The following is a 21,616-nucleotide window of genomic DNA, read 5'->3' on the forward strand; positions in this document are numbered from 1 at the left end:
CAGGTAAGCTCCGGTCAGCAACGCTTGGTTAAAGTCTCCAGCGGTGATGAAAGTCGCCATTGGGTGGGTGTTTTCATGGATATTGATGGCTTTGCATAGTTCATTGAGAGCCAGTTTGGTATTGGCCTGTGGTGAGATTTAATAATAACAGATGTGAATTCTCTAGACAGCCTGAAAGGTCGACATAGCAACATAAGGTATTCCATATCCAGGGTGAAAATGATTTGAGGGTGTGCGGCCACCAGAGTCTCACCAACCTTTGTTCACCATGAAACATACTCTCCTACCTTTACATTTCCCAGAGGGGTCTTTAGACCTATCTGCTTAGAACACAGAACCCGATGGGTTGGTCTGGTATATCCTCCGACAACCAGGTTTTGGTAAATCATCAGGTATTACAGTGCTTTGTTTCCTGTTGGTAGGATATTCTGGCTTTCAGCTCACACAGCCTGCTGTCCAGGGACCGTACATTGGCCCAGAGTATGTTAGGGAGCGGCAGCCGATTTGCCCGTCGTCTTAACCTAACCAAGAAGCTGGCTTTTCTTCCTCACCTCTGGCGACACTTCCTTGGCAAAGAAGGTGTGGTGAATGAACCGCCCGTGGTTCGTGCGAACAGGGGGTCCCAGTGGTAGAAAGGCAGCACATTATGACTGAAAGCCATCTTTCCAATGTTCAAAAGAATCAATTAATCATACCTGATATGACTTCCAGCTTCTTCTATGAGTACCTTCCAGACCCACGACCACGACCATCTAGAAGGGCGAGAACAGCAGATACCTGGGAACACCACCACTTGGAAATCCCCCTCCAAGTCACTCACCATCCTGACTCGGAAACATATCGCTGTTCCTTCATTGTTGCTGGGTCAAAATCATGGAATTCCCTCCCTAGCATCAGTGTGGGTGAACCTACACCTCAGACTGCAGTGGTTCAACAAGGCAGCTCACCACCACCTTCTCAAGGGCATCTAGGGATGGACAATAAATGCTGGTTTAATTGGTGACACCCACATCCTGCAAATGAATCTTTTACAGGATGTAAAAAGTAGAGATAAGTGAAAATTACAATGCCAGTTTGGAGTACACACAAGGTAGAAATATAGATCTCTCGATAGATAAATACACAAAAAGACATACAGACAGATAGATAGATAGACAGGCAGATACAGACAGATAGATAGATGGACAGACAGATATAGACAGATAGATAGATGGACAGATGGACAGATATCCATGACACTAAACTAGAACTTGGACAAAATACACAAAATACTGGAAGATCTCAACAGGTCAGACAGTGGTGATGGTGTGGGTAATGAACAGTCGAGTTTCAGGCTGAGATCCTTCATCAGGCCAATAAAGAGAATCCCCAAAGGTTTTTTCCCCACATATATAAAAGAGAGGTGAGAGTGGACACTGGGCCGAAAGAAAACGAAATCAAAGGTAGTGATGACGAACAGAGAAACGGTGGACAAACTGATATCTTGGGTTGGTCTTCACCGTGGAAGACCTCACCAGCATGCCAGAAATTCAAATGTGTCAAGGGGCAGAAGTGAGAATGGTTAGAGTTCCTCCAACATTTTGTGTGTGACGTTGCTCAGGATTTCCAGAATCTCTTGTGTTTAAAGCTCGAACTAATTTGACTTTGGCTTGTGTGTACAAATTGGGATAATCCCCATCGGTGTCCCAAATGTCTACAATCCCATGGTCGGACAAACACCAGAACAGTGCATCTCTGCTGCATAAGATCAGTGTGTTTCCTTTATTGACAAGCGACAGGTCAATCAAGCGTTAAACAATTGGCATTATCTATCAGCAGGGTATTGAGTGTACTGAACGATGCATTACGAAGTAGCCCCCTCTGTTGTAGGGGATTCCTCCCGAATTTATGGCGTAATTATATTTCTTTAATTCAGTGCTGGATGCTGCCCATGCCCGTTTTCCGAGCTCACAGCTGCCCTCGAATGCCATCCTGTCACACGGGCCTCTAAAAGCACAAGAAGAGAAAATATTTCACATAAATGTATCAAATGTTGAAAGGCCTTGATAGACTGGATGTGGAGGGGATGTGCCCTGTTGTGGGGGAGTCTAGGACCAGAGAGCACAGCCTCAGAATAGAGGGGCACCCATTTAGAACGGAGATGAGGAGAAGTTATTTAGCCAAAGGGCAGTGAATCTGTGGAATCTGTTGCCGAGGCTGTGAAGGCCAAGTCTTTATGTATATTTAAGGCACAGGTTGATAGATTCTTGTTTGGTCAGGACGTAAGGGATACAAGGAGACAGGAGACTGGGGCTGAGGGGGAAATGGATCAGCCATGATGAAATGGTGGAGCAGACTTGATGGGCCAAATGGCCTAATTCTGCTTCTATATCTCATGGTCTACTGGTTGTATGTGGGTTTCGACCCTAATTGGCAACAGTTCCTTTCCCCCACACAAACATGTTCGACCCGCTGAGGTACAGTGAAAAACTTCTGCATGGCACCCGTACAGATCAGATCGTTGCAACTTTACAAGGGGAAAAGCAAGAACAGAATGAAGAGAGGAGTGTTTCAGAGAAAGTGCAGTGTGGGCAGACAATGAGGGGCAAAACAATAATCAGGTCAACTGTGACTCACGGGTCTGTCTTATTGTACTGGGGTACAGGCAGATTCTGCCAGCAGGGTTTTCAGGTGATAGTATCCCTGAGATGTTACAGATTGCACTGGGGGATGTGGTTGGCATGTGGCCTAGTGGATAAGGCATCAGTCTAGTGATCTGAAGGTCAGTGGTTCGAGCCTCAGCTGAGGCAGCGTGTTGTGTCCTTGAACAAGGCACTTAACCACACATTGCTCTACGACGTCACCGGTGCCAAACCGTTTGGGTCCTAGTGCCCTTCCCTTGGACAACATCGGTGGCGTGGAGAGGGGAAGGCTTGCAGCTTGGGCAACTGCTGGTCTCCCAGACAACCCTGAACCCTGGAAACCTTCCAAGGTGCAAATCCATGGTCTCACTAGGCTAACAGATGCCTATCTATCACAAGCACAGGCCTCCCCACCAGAAGAAAGCAGCATCAAGCACCAAAGACCCTCACCATGCCCTTGTCTCATTACTACCATCGTACAGGAGCTTAGGTCCCACACCAGCCGGGTTCAAAGACAGTTATTAACCGTCAGACTCCTGAACCAGCGTGGATAACCTCACTTACAACTCTGATTTGGCGATCTGTTGACTCACGTTCCCTGAAACAAGGGGAGATCTTATAGAGGGATATTATCAGAAAATTATCAGGGGTATAGATAGGGTAAATACATGAAGGTTTTCCCCCTCAGGTTGGGTAAGACTAGAACTGGAGGTCATAGGTTAAGGGTGAAAGGTGTGTTAAGTGTTTGCACGGTCTTTTCTCTCTCACATAATTTATGTATAATCTATATTCTGTAACTACGCTGCTACCTGCAGCACTGTTTGCAGTTAGTGCAATAACTTTATAGAGCCAACGATCGGCGTTCAATTGCCGCTGCTGCCCGTGAGGAGTCTGTACGTTCTCCCGTGACCGCATGCGTTTCCTCCGGGTGCTCCGGTTTCCTCCCACGATCCAAAGGAGGACAGGTTAGTAAATTGTGGGCATGCCATGTTGCTATCAGAAACAGGGACCCCAGCACAACTTCAGACGGTGTTGTTGACACAAACAACGCATTTCACTGTAGGTTTCAATGTTGATGTGACAAATGAAACTAATCTTCCGTCTTTTTTCATTGTACCTCACTGTGTGGCAATTAGCAGCTTGGAATACATAACTAGAACAAGCCCTTCAACCTTGATGCTTTTCTGAACTAATTAAGATAGGAGGAGAGCCTCCATCGGTCAGGGTCAACCACGGCTCAGCATCTGAGCCAGACGTGAAGGTCAGGAGCTGGACTTGGTTGTCAGAGGCTAGTTAGGGTGCACGCCACTGCAAGAATTTAACAGATAGTGGGAACTTGTCCCCGTTGCCATCCCTGGCTATAACAACCTTAAGGAACCTAATTAAGATTATGCCACTCTGTTGTGACTGTGCTTGAGGTGAGTCCGTGCATTAGCAGAGGTCGAGGGTGTTACTTACCGCCCTGCGTTTATTGCACGTTCCACAGAGGCAGCCAAAGAACCCATTGATGGCCTGGATGGTACATAGGATGAACTCCAGAGCACTGAAGGCAATTTGCAGAGCAAAGAGAGCCACATTGAAAACAACCACATTCTTCGGTTCTACACACAAACTCCAACTGTCCGGTTGAAACAGGTAACTGTCCTTGCTACACAGTGGATAAAACAGAGAGTTAGAATGTTACAGAGCATCGCCATAGAGTAGAAACAGGCCCTCCAGCCCACTACCTTACGCCGCCTGCACTAATCTCCTTTGTCCGCCATGTACGACCATGCCGTGTCTGTACATCACGGCAGATCCTCTGCCCGTGACCGCAGGGATTCAAAGAGAATTGAGAAGACAGCTCAGCACATCACGGAAACCAGCCTCCCCATCCAACAACTCTGTCTACACTTACACTTGCCAGTATAAGCAAAGACTCCTCCCACCCTGGACATTCCCTCATCTCCCCTCTCCCACTGGGCAGAAGGTACAAAAACCTGAAAACATGTACCCTAGCTTCTACTCTGCTCTTATCAGACTCCCCAGCACCAAAGGATGGACTCTTGACCTCACAATCAGCATTAGTATAATCATGCACTTTATTGTCTACCTGTACTGCCCCCTTGCTGTAGCTGTTACTCTTTATTCTGTATTGTTATTGGCTTTCCGTGTTCTAGTCTAACTCGGCAGTATGCATGACAAGCCTTTCAATGCATCTTCATACTTCTAAAAAAAATTACTGAGATACAGCATTGAACAGGCTTTTCCAGCAATCCCCAGATTTTATCCCAGTCCAGGGGCAACTTTCAATGACCAACTAACCTACCAACTGGTAGACTGTGGGCAGAAACCAGAGCACCCAGAGGAAGCCCTCATGGTTTCGGGGAGAACGAAACTCCTTACAGGCTGCGGTGGGAATTGATCATGTGTCGCTGGTACTGTAGAGTGTTGTGCTAAACACTACGCTACCACTCCATGTGACAATAATAAACCAATTCCAATTCCAGTCCATTGCGTGTCCCACCAGGTTTAAGGACAGCTTCTATCCCACTGTCAGAGTAGTGAAGACACATTAGAAGATGAAATCTTGATCTGACAATCCTCGTTGCGGCCTTTACACCTCATCGTCCACCTGACTTTCTCTCTTTCTCTGTAACCGTAACACTACGTTCTGCGTCCTGTTTCCCTTATGGAATGGACTTACGAAGCCAAAAGCTTTTTCACTCGGAACGTGGGGCAATAAGAAACCAATACCAATGAATGCCTCGTAAATGTAGTGAACCTATCCAATGCTACCAGGGCAGTTGGGTGATGGGGCGGAGATACGCCTCTACCAAAGGAGGCATAGGGCATTCCTTTCCATCGCTAGCCTGTGGGTCACCCTTGGGCGAGGTGTAGCACGTGCTTACCCCCTTGATCAGGATCACGTGAAGCTATGGGAGCAGGTGGTGGATGGTCATATGAGCAGTCAATGCAGATCACAGGTCCTGGTTATATGACCACTGACAATCTCTGAAGAGTGTTGATAATGCCTGGGGTCACCTGTCTTGTAAAGACACCGCCCAGGAGAAGGCAATGACAAACTACTTCAGTAGAAAAAATTGCCATGAATAATAATTGGTCAAAAGACCATCACTGTCCACGCCATACAACACAGCATGTAACTATGAACTATCAGGGCATGCTTGGAATAGCAGTCACCCATTTAAAACTCTGCACTCTCAACCTAACCTACACTCTCCTGCTTCTGTCACCCCTACCAGGGCAGAAAGGTTGTAATGATCTGCCCAAGCCACAGACCTAGTTATCAATGGCCCCTCTTCACTGTTCCCATTCCCGTTTACCTCTCTCACCTTATCTCCTTACCTGCCCATCATCTCCCTCCTGTGCTCCTCCCCCTTCCCTTCCTTCCATGGTCTTCTGTCCTCTCCTATCAGATTTCTCCTCCTCCAGCCCTGACTCCCTCTCGCCACTCACCCAGTCCGCCACCATCAACATTGGCCCAGAATCTCAACTGCACCCACTACATTAACCTCCTGGCCAAACAGCAGGTCAGAGGGTGGGGTGACTCACCTACTGGCACCCCAAAGCACAGGTCCGGAGTGTGACAGGACTTTCTGCACTTGCATGGGTGAGTGTGGCTCCAACAACTCTCAAGGAGTTCCATAGTGTCGAGGACAAAGCAACCTGCTCGATCGGCACCTCATCTACCCTCCCAGGCACTGCATCCCTGCACAATAGTGGCCACAGCGTGCACTTGTGGTTCCTCACCGGACTCCCACTGCCCCTCCAGAAACCCCGTCTCCCCATCAGGATGGACAAGGACAGATCTTATATCCTTCACCAGACTCCCACTGCCCCTCCAGAAACCCCGTCTCTCCATTGGGATGGACGAGGACAGATCTTATATCCTTCACCAGACTCCCACTGCCCCTCCAGAAACCCCGTCTCTCCATTGGGATGGACGAGGACAGATCTTATATCCTTCACTGTATTCCCACTGCCCCTCCAGAAACCCCGTCTCCCCATCAGGATGGACAAGGACAGATCTTATATCTTTCACCGTATTCCCACTGCCCCTCCAGAAACCCCGTCTCCCCATCGGGATGGACGAGGACAGATCTTATATCTTTCACCGTATTCCCACTGCCCCTCCAGAAACCCCGTCTCTCCATTGGGATGGACGAGGACAGATCTTATATCCTTCACCGTATTCCCACTGCCCCTCCAGAAACCCCGTCTCTCCATTGGGATGGACGAGGACAGATCTTATATCCTTCACTGTATTCCCACTGCCCCTCCAGAAACCCCGTCTCCCCATCAGGATGGACAAGGACAGATCTTATATTTTTCACCGTATTCCCACTGCCCCTCCAGAAACCCCGTCTCCCCATCGGGATGGACGAGGACAGATCTTATATGCTTCAGGTTGATTTGATCAGTTGCTCTGTGCGGAAGTGAATGAGAGCTGGACAATCCCGTTTCTATAGGGATGGACACAGAAGCACATTAGTGCAACAGTGAGTGCTGCCGCCTTTTAGGGACAGTGACCCTGGTTCGATCCCGACCTCCAACGGTGTGTGTGTGTGTGTGTGTGTGTGTGTGTGTGCGTGTGTGTGTGTGTGCGTGTGTGTGTGCGTGTGTGCGTGCGTGTGTGTGTGTGTGTGCGTGTGTGTGTGTGTGTGCGTGTGTGCGTGCGTGTGTGTGTGCGTGTGTGTGTGCGTGCGTGCGTGCGTGCGTGCGTGTGTGTGTGTCTGTGTGTGTGCGTGCGTGCGTGCGTGCGTGCGTGTGTGTGTGTCTGTGTGTATGTTGTGTATGTGCGCATGAGTGTGTGTTCCGACCCACATTACAATAGAGGGGTCGATGTGTCAATCGGCTGCTGTAAAATGTGGGTAGTATCCGGGCAGAGTTGGCAGGAATGTGGGGAGAATGCCATGGAATTGGTTCAAATGGGAGTCGACCTAGGCTCAATGTTTTGTGACCCTTCCCAGCCAGCTCTGAGGGACAGCAACAACTATTTAAACCCCTGTATGGTTGCAGTACCGCAATACCTGTGATGTGGGGTTTCCACTGGGCCCAGATTGATCATCACTGACATCGAAAGGGTTAATGTATGAGGAGCGTTTGATGTTCCTAGGCCAGTATTCACTGGAATTTAGAAGAATATGGCGGGAGGGGGTCTCATTGAAACCTGTTGAGTATTGAAAGGTCTAGATAGAGTGGTCGTGGAGAGGATGTTTCCTATAGTGGAGGAGAACAGCAATGGAGGAATTTCAATGAGGATAAGGGATCTATGAAATCTAAGGAATAAGGAAGCTGTGGAGACTAGGCCACTGGGTATATTTAAAGCCGAGATTGACAAATTTTTGATTAGTAAGGGTGTCAATAGTTACAGGAAGAAGGCAGGAGAATGGGATTGAGAGAGAAATTAGACACAGTCGATTGGCAGAGCAGACTCGATGGGCTGAATGGCCAAATTCTGTTACTATCCTTTGTGGTCTTCCACTCCTATGCCAAATAATAGCCCTGAGCTTACCCGCCAGCTGAAGGGAGATTTTACACACCGACACTTCTTACCTTAGCTCTGACAGCTCGGAGTTGTAATAGAAGGGTCTGCTCCAGTTGCCTGACGTGTCCAGGCAGGTTGGTCCATTGATCAGTCCCAAAGTAGACAGGACCAGACAGTAGATGGAGCCAGCTGCGCCCAGCACCGCGAAGATTAAGGAGAGGAACATCTGGAAGGGTAGTGAGATTCACAGTTATTGGCGAGAACGCTAACCTCCCGCACATTCCGGTTGGATTACCGGCTCCAAACTTACAATTGGAACTGATTTATTATTATCACCTGTACCAAGGTCTAACTTGTCTTGTGTACTATTCCCACAGATCTAATCATTTCACAGTGTTTTGAGTAGCACAAGGCAAGGCAACAGTGCAATGTAGAAATCCCTCACCTGGATTCACCTATCACCCCAGCTCATACTCCCCCCCCCCACCTCTTCCATCCACTCATTCTGGCTTCCGCCCCCACCAGTGCCTTTCCAGTGCTGATAAAGGGTCCCAGGTCGAAACGGTGATTGTGTATTCCTCTCCAGAGATGCTGCCTGACCTGCTGAGTTCCTTTCGCATCTTGGGAGGGCCTCCACACCTAAAGCCCGAGCTCTGCTCTGGAGACAGGACTGGCTGCAGATGCTGGACTGCTGAGCCAAGCACAAGATACTGAGGAGCTCAGTGGAGGGGAATGGACAGTCGATGATTCAGGTCGAGACCCTTCAGGGCCCAGATGAAAGGGCCCGTTCCGAAACGTCAACTCTGCCTGAAGTTCCTGTAGTGTTGTGTGTGCGCGCGCGCCCCTGCTCCCTTTTCTTCCCACTAGAGTAAGATTCCCCATCTTCCCACATTAATGCCACTCCTGATTTTTCCGATTCCCCCCCCCCCCCCCCCCACAATCGACAGCAGGATCTTTTGTTTGTCTATTTATTTATCAGGCCCTTCCACTCCTCCAAACCACACCAATCTAGATTAATCCTAACCTAAGTTGTCACAGGACAATTTACAATGACCAATTAACCTATCTGGTATGTCTTTGGACTGTGGGAAGAAACTGGAACACCAGGAAAAGCCCTCGCATTCCACAGCACCGCAATTGAACTCCGACTTACCCAGAGCAGTAACTAACTAACGTCGTGCTAACTGCTACACTACCTTGGCACCCACGGTAGGGCTGTGTGGAACAGAACAATTCCCACCATTCCCAATTCCAGAACCATGGTGACTTACCCCACACCTGTTGGCACAGCATCCCCCACTTCCAGTCGCGTGGATGTGCAGCCCGGGAAAGAAAATCTGTTTGGAAAAGACAGCAGAGGGAACAGTTAGGTTGGCCGGAATGTTTTTGACAGAATGGAGGTGGAAATTGAAATCCCTACTCCTGATTCATTCCCTGACTGGTTTTGACTTTGGCAGACTCAGATATTCCACGTCCATATCCCTCCATCTTCCTCACATCCAAACGTCTCTTAAAAGCCTCTAATGCATTTGCCTTTACCACCAGTCCAGGCATCCACCACTCTCTGAGTAAAAACATTTACCCCTTGAACCTACCTTCCCCCCCACCTCACCTTCAAAGCATTCTCTCAACCTAGGGAAACGGATACTCCCTGCCCACTCAATCTATGCCTCTCATAATCTTATAAACCTCTATCAGATCTCACCTCAGCCTCCAACGCTGCAGAGAAAACAACCCAAGTTTATCCAGCCTCTCATGATAACACATGCCCTCTAAACCAGGCAGCATCCTGGTAAGTCTCTTCTGCATCCTCTCTAAAACCTCAACGTCCTTCCTTTAGTGGGGCAACCAGGACTGTATGCAATACTCCAGATGTGACCTAACCAAAGTTTTATAAAGTTGCAACATAACCTCGACTATCGAGCTCAATGCTTTGACTCATAAAAGCAAGTATTCCATAAGCTTCCTTAACCACCTTATCGTTCTGTGTAGCCACTTTCAAGCTTGGACCCCAAGATCTCTCTGCTTTGCAGTACTGTTAAGGATCTTGCCCTTAAAGGTGTGAAACGCCATATTCTTGTAAATGCAATGCTAGCACTCATTTCATGAGGATTAGCACATATATTTAAATAAAACACAGATGTAACGTGGAGGTGTTAGTCAGATTGCATTTGGAGTATTGTGACCATTTTGGAGCCCCGTATACAAGGAATGATATACTGGCGTTGGAGAGGGTCCAGAGAACATTCCGAAGAATTATCCCAGGAACTTGAGTATCAAAACATCAAGTGAAATGCATCGTTTGCCTTAAATCATATCGGCGACGATTGTGCTGGCGAAAGCCCGCAAGTGATGATGGACCTTTGATGAAGCGTTCACCTGATGAGTACATCTTTGATAGTGGGGAGGCTGGCGCCCATTATGGAGTTTACAAACCTCTGCAGTTTTTTCCCCCAACCCTGAGCATTGGCTCCTCCACTCCAGACGGTGATGGAACCCGTCAGAATGCTCCCCACCATACATCTGTAGAAATTTGCCAGAGTCTTCTCCTCAAACTCCGAATGAAATATAGCTGCCAGCATGCCTTCTTTGTAATTGCATCCACATGTTGGACCCCTCTCCTGAGCCTCTGAGATGTTGACACCCAGGAACATGGAACTGCTGGCCCTCGCTGACCTCTAATCATTAACCGTAATCATCGACGGGTCAGCGGTGGAATTAACTCCTCTTCGAGTTTTGGGATGTAAAAGGGTGCAAATACGGCTGTGGGAAACTTTTATCCGTATCAGAGAGAGATAAGACTTTATATTTAGGAGAAAGGAAGGGGAAGATTAGACAGGACCCGAAGAGTGACGGGGACACATAGCCGGACGGAGAGGCGAGAACAATCACTGACTATCTAATCGATCGCGAGAATTTGGCGACTGCGCATGCGGCTGATCGACCACGCGGTGAATCGATTGGGCTTCCTCCGTTCTGAATGCGCATGCGCTTCCGTCTCGGCGGGGCTGGTTCGTTGTTCCCTCGCCGGAAGTCGCCCTGCGAGTGCTATTACCGACACCACTCGTTTAAAGACATCTTATCAAGTTACTCCGTTGTAATTCTTGCCCCGCGAATACGGAACAATAGCTTTTGAGGAGTGCCGGGACGAGCACTTGAATCAGCAGGGAACAGAAGGCTACAGGCAAAGTAGCGGGAGATGGGCTCAATACGGATGGGTATTCAAAGTAAATGTTACTGCCAAAGTACATATGTCACCATATACAACCCTGAGATTCATTTTCTTGTGGGCATGCTCATAAAATCTATAGAATAGTAACTATAACAGGATCAATGAAAGATCAACCAGAGTGCAGAAGACAACAAACTGTGTAAATGCAAATATAAATAAATAGCAGTAAATAACGAAAACATGGGCTGAGCCATTCTGAACAATGAGTTCATTGATTGTGGGAACAGTTCAGTGATGGGATAAATGTAGTTATCCCCTTTGGTTCAAGAGCCTGATGGTTGAGGGGTGGTAACTATGCTTGAACCTGGTGGTGCAAGTCCTGAGGATCCAGTACCTCCTTCCTGCTGTGTGCAGTGAGAAAAGAGGATGTCCTGGGTGGTGGGGGTCCCTGATGATAGGTGCTGTTCGATTCTGTGGTACATACCAATAGCATTTGAGGATAGAGTATAAAGGCAGGGAGGTTATAACAAGCCTTTGGAAAACTTCTGGTCTGACCCTGCTGGGGTAGTGAGCTCATTGCTGGCCATAGATCAGTACCAGACAGGAATGTTCACAAGGCTCTTGGCAGACTTTGCTCTTCTACCTTGCCAGCTGGCCTCCCATCACCACAGGGTTAGCTCAGTGTCACTGATGTCATCCTCTCACACTCCCATGGGGCACCCACATCTCACGCCAGCCTCGGGAGTTGCATCAGGCCATTCAGCCCACAAGTCTGTTCTCCCATTAGAAAACGGAACAGCATGGGAACAGGCCCTTCGGCCCAAGATGTCTGTGCTGGACACAATGCCAAGTTAAACTGATCACTTCTGCCTGCACATGATCCATATCCCTCCATTCCCTGCATTTTCATCTGTCTATTTAAAAACATTTCTATTATATCTGCCACCCCCCTCAACAGCTTATTCCAGGAACCCACCACTCTCTGTGTAAGAGTACTTGCCTCACACATCTCCTTTAAACTTTGCCCCTCTCACCGAAAAGTTATGCTCGCTAATATTTGACATCTATTTATCTATAGGTAGATACAGATCTATCTATTTAGCTATCTACCCACAGGTAGATAGATGTCTCTCTTAGATTAATCTGAGGGGAGACCTGACAGAAATTTATTAAACTATACCTCGTTTAATTTAATAAACATCTATCCCCTCAGCTTCCACTGCTTCAGAGAAAATAACTCCTTTTGTCCAACCTCTCCTTACAGCACATGCTGTCTATGAATGGTGTCTCTCACCCGCTCGCTTGGTGGTGCCAGGATCCTGGATCTCGGGCACGGCGCGTGTATTGGACTCTGCCATTCACATCATGACGTGCTTTTGATTACAGGGCGCTCCTTTTCTCGTTGCCACTTTGAGCAGGGAAGACGGGCTCTACAGTCTGCAGGTAACAATTACGCTGCACAGGATTGAACTGAACTGAATACGCCTGGGCTCTTTCGATGGCCTTGTGGGTTGGTGTTTTATATTTTCTGTCTTTTGCTCTTTTTTCCCCATTTCAGCACTGTTCTGTTTTGCACGTTTGAGGTTTTTCTTTGAACGGGTTCCATGATTTTCTGTTTTGTGACTGGCCTTGGGAAGATGAATCTCAGGGTTGTATACTGCATACGTACTTTGGTAATAATTTGAATCCAGGCAGCATCCTGTGAGCCTCTGCACCCTCTCCAACTCCTGCACATCCTCTCTGTAATGAACAACTGGAATTGCATGCAATATTCCAAGTTACAGGATGACCAGAACTCTGCACAGTCACTATACGGGGAGGCACAAGACATTGCGGCCACTGAAATGATTGACTGGAGGAACTCATTCGGCTGAGCAACATCTGTGGGAGGAAAGGAATTGACAAAATCCTTCATCTGTACAGAAAGAGTGGGGGGGGGGAAAGGCAGTCTGAACAGGTGAGTGGAAGGAGTGGCAAGCGATAGGTGAGTGTAGATAAGAGGCAAATGCAGGTAACCCACCCCAGACGTGTTCTCTTCTCTCCGCTCTCATCGGGCTGAAGACAGAGGCCTGAAAGCACACGTGATCAAGCTGAAGGACAGTTTTTACCCCACTGTTCTCAGATTACTGAATGACCGTTACACACAGGAGCAGAGTTAGGCCATCGAGCCTGCTCCACCATTCTATCTAGGAGGAGGTGCAGAAGTCTGAAGACACACACTCAACAGCTTCTTCCCCTCCACCATCAGATTTCTGAATGCATAATGAACCCAATGACACTTCCTCAGTATTTTTTGCTCTTTTTACACCACTTACTTAATTTTTTTTTAATATACGCACCTTATCGTAACTTATAGTTTTCATTATTTTGTATTTCAATGTTCTGTTGCCACAAAGAAACAGATTTCACAACGTGCTGGTGATAGTAATTCCAATTCTGATCATAGCCAATTTATTTTCCCTCTCGACCCCATTCTCCTGCCTCTCCCCGTAAGCTTTTGGCAACCTTATTAATCGTGAAACTATCTACCTCTGCTTAAATATACCCCACAGCCGTAAGTGGCAACAACTTCCACAGATTCACCACCCTCTGGCAAAGACATTCCTCCTCATCCATGTTCAAAAGAGACGTCCTGTTCTGAGAATAGTTCGCTAGTATGGTAAGATTCTTGGCCTCACAATCTACGTCATTGTAACTTATTTTAACAACTTGTTCTACATTTTGTTATTTTTTTACCTCATTCTACCTCAATGCAATGTGTACTGATCTGTATGCAATGCAATAAATCAATTCCAACTCCCAAACAGTGGTAGTGGCTGGCAGGTGAGAGGCGGAGGTGACAAAGGGCTGCAGGTAGTGGGGTCTGATAGGAAGGGAAGGTGGAACCAAGTGGGGTTGGGGGTTGAGGGGGAGGGGACCCAGTGGAGAGAGTGTGGAAGTGATGGCCAGATGGAGGGGAAAGAAATATGGCGATTTGGGTCTTGAGTCACTCTGATCAAAAGGTGGCACGGAGACAATGGACTGAACGGCCCTCTTCCATTGTATAACCATTCCATGATTCTACAACAGAAGCTGTCATAGGCTGTTCAGCTCATCTTTCCTGCTCTCGCATTCTATTGCTATCATAGTTGAACTTTGAACCTGGTACTGACCCTATATCCTTTGATTCCAATCCCAACCATCTGGCCGTTCTGAAATCCCAGTAGCACACCAGGTGATGTGACACACCCCATTTCACTCACCTGGACCCCAGTGTCATGATGTGCGCTGACAATATTGGAACGCAAGTGCAGAGGAAGGACAGACTCCAATGTAGAGACGGTGACGAGAGTTTATTCATAATAATTCCAAAAGAACATCAGTGGCTCAGCCAAGTTACATTCTCTAAACTAGGACCCCACAATCAGCTGTCCACTTAAATAACATAGAATTCCTAAACCTATCAAAATAAATTTAAGCTTAACCAGAAAGCACCAGGAGATGGCGTTATGAAGAGTGAATTGCTTGAGGAAAACACAAAGAAATTCTAAACAATAAAGAACTCTCATTAAACAGTAATTAACCACTTCAACCTCAGAGCCCAGTGCTCTCTGGCACCCCACACAGGCCTGAAGTGTTCATTACACCCAGTTCCTTCAGCCCATCTCAACTCAACTGCCGCTCTGCGACATTTATTACAGCGCTGTGTAACATTTTAAAAAGTGAATTATAAATTAACATCGGATAATTCTGATAATCCGACAATCTAACACCTTCAAACTTTGGGTTTATTGGAGTTTTAACAGTCTGCAAAAGAACTATCAATCTCTTGTGCTGAATATCCTCAGTGGCCGACCCTCCAGGGGAAGTGATTAGAATTCCAAGGATTTACTGCCTAACTACCCCCCCCCCCAACAAGTGAAGAGATCACTCCCTGCCTCTCCTGAATGGTCAACCCCTATTCTCAGACCATGATGCTGCTTTTAGATTTCCCAGCACAGGGAAAAACCACTCCCTGTGGGTCACAGTAATGTAATACCCCGCGTTACTGGGCCAGTGATCACCATCGGGGTTTATTTCCGCTGCTGTCGCTAAGGGGTTTGAACTCTACCTTCTTTCCGAAACCAGGTGGGTTTTCTCCACATTCCAAAGGCAAACACTGAAGGTTAGAGTTAGTAAGTTGTGAGCTTGCTGTGTCGGGGCCGGTAGCGTGGTGATACTCGCGGGCTGCCCCCAGCACATCCTCTGACCGCGTTGGCCATTGACTCACTGCGTATTTTAGTGTACCTGTGACAAATAGAGCAAATCTCTACTCTGTACGTTTTACTGAGGATGGTGTAGCACTAGGAATTCACTCTGATTTTTGGCCTCACTCTAGCATTTATTTGCCCTTTGAGAAGGTGGGGCTGAGCAGTCTCCTTGACCTGCTGCCATCTTCCTGGTGAGGGTTCTTCCATGGTGCTGTGGGGGAGGGAGTTCCAGGACAGTGAAGGGACAGAGTGGGACCTGGAGGAGAATGGTTCCCCCTCCCCCACCCGCACCTACTGTCCTCATCATTCCTGGTAGCGAGGGGCTGTTATTGTTAGAGCAGCCTGGACAACTGACCACGGACCAGTGCACACTGCAGCCACTGTGGTTGAGGGAGGGAGTGTTTGGGGGGGGGTGTTGAGTGGATGGGAGTCGATCAAGAAGGGGGGGCGACTTTGTTCTGCATGGTAGTCAAATCACAAATAAGAGATCTGCAGATGCTGGGTATCAGAGTAACACACACAATGCTGGAGGAACTCAGCAGGCCAGGCAGCATCCATGGAGAAGAGTAAACAGTCGACGTCTTGGGCCGGAACCCTGATCCAGCACCCTCACCCAAACAATGGAATTCACTCTCTCCAGATTGACAAGTCTGGACAGACAAGGATTATAGTGGTGGGATTGGAAACCCTGGCTCAGATACAAACCCCACCAAAACCCCCTGACTGGGATTTCTTTTTACAATCAATCTTCCTCACTGAGTCTCCCATCTCTGCTTTCTAATAAAAAAAAGGTGATTATCAGAAGACCCCTTTGTAAGGCTAAGCAGAAGAGATTCTACAGATGCTGAAAATCATAAACAATGCGCAGACAAAATGCTGGAGGAAATCAGACAGCATCTACAGAGGGGAATAGTGGGGGGTCCTGATGAAGGGTCACTGGCTGTTTATTTCCCTCCACAGAAACTGCCTGGAGTTCCTCCAGCGTTTTATGCGTGTTGCTCTTTGCGAGGCTGCTCAGAACAGACCCACCCTCCCCACCCCCAGAGATAAATCTCTCACCAATATTCCACCACCAACAATCCCTCCGAGGTACAGGATCTCCGGCGTCAGCATGTCGTTCTCCTGCACATACTTGAGCTTGAAGTCTGGGAAGAAAAGGAGCAAGTTGGCTGCGAGACAGGCACCGGCGAGGGGGATCAAGGTCACTCCGATGCAGCGGGAGCACTTTCCTGTACACATCCTGTCGGACTCAGTAGGGACACTGGAACTGTGGCAGTTTTATCGCTCAACCCTGGTGCTGGACTCCTGAAGACTGCCGTCACAGTTTATTACGTGAGGAGGGCTGGGCTGCCGGCTTACTTCCGCAGAATGTGGATTTTGTCTCCTGCCTTTAGCTCCTTCTCCCTTCCTTGCATCCTGCGGACAGTATCACAGGGGAAAGCCCCTGATGGTGCAGAAAGAAGATAATACAGGAGCAAAGTCTGAGCATCCAAACCTCGTACAGAGTGGCTGGGCCAATCAATATTTACCTCAAGGTCCAGAAATTATTAACCTGGCAGTGAAATGCAGTGCACAGCAGCCCAATTTAGCAGACTGGTGTGCAGTGTTAGAGTCAAAAAACACAGGAGCAGGCCCAACCTGAGCTAATCCCACTCTGTGTGTAGACTCAGCCAGCTCCATCACAACCGTCCCCACCACTGAGGACATCTTCAAGGGGCAGTGCCTCATTAGGGCAACATCCACCACTTAAGGACTCTCGCCCACCTAGGACATACCCTCTTCTCATTACTACCATCAGGGAGCAAGTGCAGAAGCCTGAAGACACACAACTGGACGATTCAGGAACAGGCTCTGCTGGAGTTTCTCGGCCCAGAACGTTGACTGTTTATCCTCCTCCATACGTGCTACCTGACCCGAGTTTCTCCAGCAGTCTGTGTGTGTGTGTGTTGCTCTGGATTTCCAACATCTGCAGAATCTCTTGTGCCTTCTTCCTCTCTGCTGTCATATTCCTGAATGGTCAATTAACCCAAGACCTTATTCCTTTGTTGTACTTATTTATAAACTAGCAATTTATATTAATGTACATCTTTGCACTGTACTACTGCTGCAAAACAAAACTCACATCATCCAAGTCAGTGATTCTAATTCTGGTTCTGACCCTCTAAACGAGGGGTTCCCAAACTGGAGTCCACAGACCCCTCAGTTAACAGTAGGGGTCCCTGGCATTAAAAAGGTAGGGAACTCCTGTGTCACCATGTACACTCACAGCACTGGACCCAAGTGCAGAGGAACGGCACACTCTGTCACAGTGAGCACTGGCAACGACTCGACCCAGGAATACAGGAACGGCAGACTCTGTCACGGGGACAGCTGGCAACGACTCGACCCAGGAGCAGAGGAATGGCCGACTCTGTCATGGTGAGCGCTGGTAACGACTCGACCCAGGAGCGGAGGAATGGCAGACTCTGTCACGGTGAGCGCTGGCAACGACTTGACCCAGGAGTGGAAGAACGGCCGACTCTGTCACGGTGAGCACTGGCAACGACTCGACCCAGGAGCGGAGGAACGGCAGACTCTGTCACTGCGAGCGCTGGCAAGGACACGACACAGGAGCGGAGCTTCGGCAGACTCTGTCACTGCGAGCGCTGGCAACGACTCGACCCAGGAGTAGAGGAATGGCAGACTCTGTCACGGTGAGCGCTGGCAACGACTCGACCCAGCAGTGGAGGAACGGCAGACTCTGTCACTGTGAGCGCTGGCAACGACTCGACCCAGGAGTGGAGGAACGGCAGACTCTGTCACTGTGAGCACTGGCAACGACTCGACTCAGGAGTGGAGGAACGGCAGACTCTGTCACGGTGAGCGCAGGCATCGACTCGACCCAGGAGTGGAGGAATGGCAGACTCTGTCACGGTGAGCGCTGGCATCGACTCGACCCAGGAACGGAGGAACAGCAGACTCTGTCACGGTGAGCACTGGCAACGACTCGACCCAGGAGTGGAGGAACGGCAGACTCTGTCACGGTGAGCACTGGCAACGACTCGACCCAGGAACGGAGGAACGGCAGAATCTGTCACGGTGAGCGCTGGCAACCACTCGACCCAGGAGCAGAGGAACAGCAGACTCTGTCACAATGGGCACTGGCAACGACTCGACCCAGGAGCGGAGGAACGGCAGAATCTGTCATGGTGAGCACAGGCAACGACTCGACCCAGGAGTGGAGGAACGGCAGAATCTGTCACGGTGAGCGCTGGCAACCACTCGACCCAGGAGCAGAGGAACAGCAGACTCTGTCACAATGGGCACTGGCAACGACTCGACCCAGGAGCGGAGGAACGGCAGAATCTGTCATGGTGAGCACAGGCAACGACTCGACCCAGGAGTGGAGGAACAGCAGACTCTGTCACGGTGAGCACTGGCAACGACTCAACCCAGGAACGGAGGAACAGCAGACTCTGTCACGGTGAGCACAGGCAACGACTCGACCCGGGAGTGGAGGAACGGCAGACTCTGTCACAATGGGCACTGGCAACGACTCAACCCAGGAACGGAGGAACGGCAGACTCTGTCACGGTGAGCACTGGCATCGACTCGACCCAGGAACGGAGGAACAGCAGACTCTGTCACGGTGAGCACAGGCAACGACTCGACCCAGGAGTGGAGGAACCGCAGACTCGGTCACGGTGAGCACAGGCAACGACTCGACCCAGGAGCGGAGGAACGTCAGACTCTGTCACGGTGAGCGCTGGCAACGACTCGACCCAGGAGTGGAGGAACGGCAGACTCTGTCACGGTGAGCGCTGGCAACCACTCGACCCAGGAACAGAGGAACGGCAGACTCTGTCACGGTGAGCCCTGGCAACCACTCGACCCAGGAACAGAGGAACGGCAGACTCTGTCACTGTGAGCGCTGGCAACGACTCGACCCAGGAGTGGAGGAACGGCAGACTCTGTCACGGTGAGCGCTGGCAACCACTCGACCCAGGAACAGAGGAACGGCAGACTCTGTCACTGTGAGCGCTGGCAACGACTCGACCCAGGAGTGGAGGAACGGCAGACTCCCTCACGGTGAGCACTGGCAACGACTCGACCCAGGAGTGGAGGAACGGCAGACTCTGTCACGGTGAGCGCTGGCAACCACTCGACCCAGGAACAGAGGAACGGCAGACTCTGTCACTGTGAGCGCTGGCAACGACTCGACCCAGGAGTGGAGGAACGGCAGACTCCCTCACGGTGAGCACTGGCAACGACTCGACCCAGGAACAGAGGAACGGCAGACTCTGTCACTCTGAGCGCTGGCAACGACTCAACCCATGAGTGGAGGAACGGCAGACTCTGTCACGGTGAGCACTGGCAACGACTCGATCCAGGAACAGAGGAACGGCAGACTCTGTCACGGTGAGCACTGGCAACGACTCGATCCAGGAACAGAGGAACGGCAGACTCTGTCACGCTGACTGCTTGCAACGACTCGACCCAGGAGTGGAGGAACAGCAGACTCTGTCACAGTGAGCGCTGGCAACGACTCGACCCAGGAGCAGAGGAACGGCAGACTGTCACTGTGACTGCTGGCAACGACTCGACCCAGGAACAGAGGAACGGCAGACTCTGTCACGCTGATTGCTTGCAACGACTCGACCCCGGAGTGGAGGAACAGCAGACTCTGTCACGGTGAGCACTGGCAACGACTCGACCCAGGAGCGGCGGAACGGCAGAATCTGTCACGGTGAGCACAGGCAACGACTCGACCCAGGAGTGGAGGAACGGCAGAATCTGTCACGGTGAGCACAGGCAACGACTCGACCCAGGAGTGGAGGAACGGCAGAATCTGTCACGGTGATCGCTGGCATCGACTCAACCCGGGAGTGGAGGAACGGCAGACTCTGTCACGGTGAGCGCTGGCAATGACACGACCCAGGAACGGAGGAACGGCAGAATCTGTCACGGTGAGCGCTAGCAACGACTCGACCCAGGAGCGGAGGAACGGCAGACTCTATCACGGTGAGCGCTGGCAACCACTCGACCCAGGAGCAGAGGAACAGCAGACTCTGTCACAGTGGGCACTGGCAACGACTCGACCCAGGAAAAGAGGAACGGCAGACTCTGTCACGGTGAGCGCTGGCAATGACTTGACCCAGCAGTGGAGGAACGGCAGACTCTGTCATGGTGAGCGCTGGCAATGACTCGACCCAGGAGTGGAGGAACGGCAGACTCTGTCACGGTGAGTGCTGGCAATGACTCCACCCAGGAGCAGAGGAACGGCAGACTCTGTCACGGAGAGCACGGGCAAGGACTCAACCCAGGAGTGGAGGAACAGCAGACTCTGTCACGGTGAGGGCTGGCAATGACTCAACCCAGGAGTGGAGGAACGGCAGACTCTGTCACGGTGAGCGCTGGCAACCACTCGACCCAGGAACAGAGGAACGGCAGACTCTGTCACGGTGAGCCCTGGCAACCACTCGACCCAGGAACAGAGGAACGGCAGACTCTGTCACTGTGAGCGCTGGCAACGACTCGACCCAGGAGTGGAGGAACGGCAGACTCTGTCACGGTGAGCGCTGGCAACCACTCGACCCAGGAACAGAGGAACGGCAGACTCTGTCACTGTGAGCGCTGGCAACGACTCGACCCAGGAGTGGAGGAACGGCAGACTCCCTCACGGTGAGCACTGGCAACGACTCGACCCAGGAGTGGAGGAACGGCAGACTCTGTCACGGTGAGCGCTGGCAACCACTCGACCCAGGAACAGAGGAACGGCAGTCTCTGTCACTGTGAGCGCTGGCAACGACTCGACCCAGGAGTGGAGGAACGGCAGACTCCCTCACGGTGAGCACTGGCAACGACTCGACCCAGGAACAGAGGAACGGCAGACTCTGTCACTCTGAGCGCTGGCAACGACTCAACCCATGAGTGGAGGAACGGCAGACTCTGTCACGGTGAGCACTGGCAACGACTCGATCCAGGAACAGAGGAACGGCAGACTCTGTCACGGTGAGCACTGGCAACGACTCGATCCAGGAACAGAGGAACGGCAGACTCTGTCACGCTGACTGCTTGCAACGACTCGACCCAGGAGTGGAGGAACAGCAGACTCTGTCACAGT

General features: G+C 50.2%; 1 protein-coding gene across 3 annotated transcripts; it reads right to left on the reverse strand.

Annotated features, from left to right (window-relative positions):
- Positions 1 to 1,741: 1,741 nt before the first annotated feature.
- On the reverse strand, positions 1,742 to 16,968 carry LOC132396990 (transmembrane 4 L6 family member 1-like). Of its 3 annotated transcripts, none has more exons than XM_059975167.1 (5): positions 16,573 to 16,968; positions 9,384 to 9,449; positions 8,181 to 8,338; positions 4,080 to 4,269; positions 1,742 to 1,986 (listed from the first exon to the last, which is right to left on the reverse strand). In XM_059975167.1, exons 1-5 carry the CDS (start codon positions 16,750 to 16,752, stop codon positions 1,975 to 1,977), a joined length of 606 nt encoding a protein of 201 aa, XP_059831150.1. In that variant the 5' UTR covers positions 16,753 to 16,968; the 3' UTR covers positions 1,742 to 1,974. The 3 variants fall into 3 exon arrangements, with proteins under 3 accessions (XP_059831150.1, XP_059831151.1, XP_059831152.1); XM_059975168.1 differs by lacking the exon at positions 16,573 to 16,968 and adding an exon at positions 10,697 to 10,993; XM_059975169.1 differs by lacking the exon at positions 16,573 to 16,968 and adding an exon at positions 10,549 to 10,993.
- Between the last annotated feature and the right edge of the window lie 4,648 nt (positions 16,969 to 21,616).

This window comes from Hypanus sabinus, chromosome 7 (genome assembly GCF_030144855.1).
Source record: "Hypanus sabinus isolate sHypSab1 chromosome 7, sHypSab1.hap1, whole genome shotgun sequence".
Classification (NCBI taxonomy): Eukaryota; Metazoa; Chordata; class Chondrichthyes; order Myliobatiformes; family Dasyatidae; genus Hypanus; species Hypanus sabinus.

Bases quoted from the DNA above. Each gene is read 5' to 3' on its own strand.
- LOC132396990 (XM_059975167.1), bottom strand. From the start codon at position 16,752: ATGTGTACAGGAAAGTGCTCCCGCTGCATCGGAGTGACCTTGATCCCC. The intron at 8,339-9,383 runs GTAAGTCACCAT...CTACCCTTCCAG, and splicing joins GCTGTGCCAACAGGTGTGGG to ATGTTCCTCTCCTTAATCTT. The intron at 4,270-8,180 runs GTAAGAAGTGTC...TCCACTGTGTAG, and splicing joins TCCGAGCTGTCAGAGCTAAG to CAAGGACAGTTACCTGTTTC.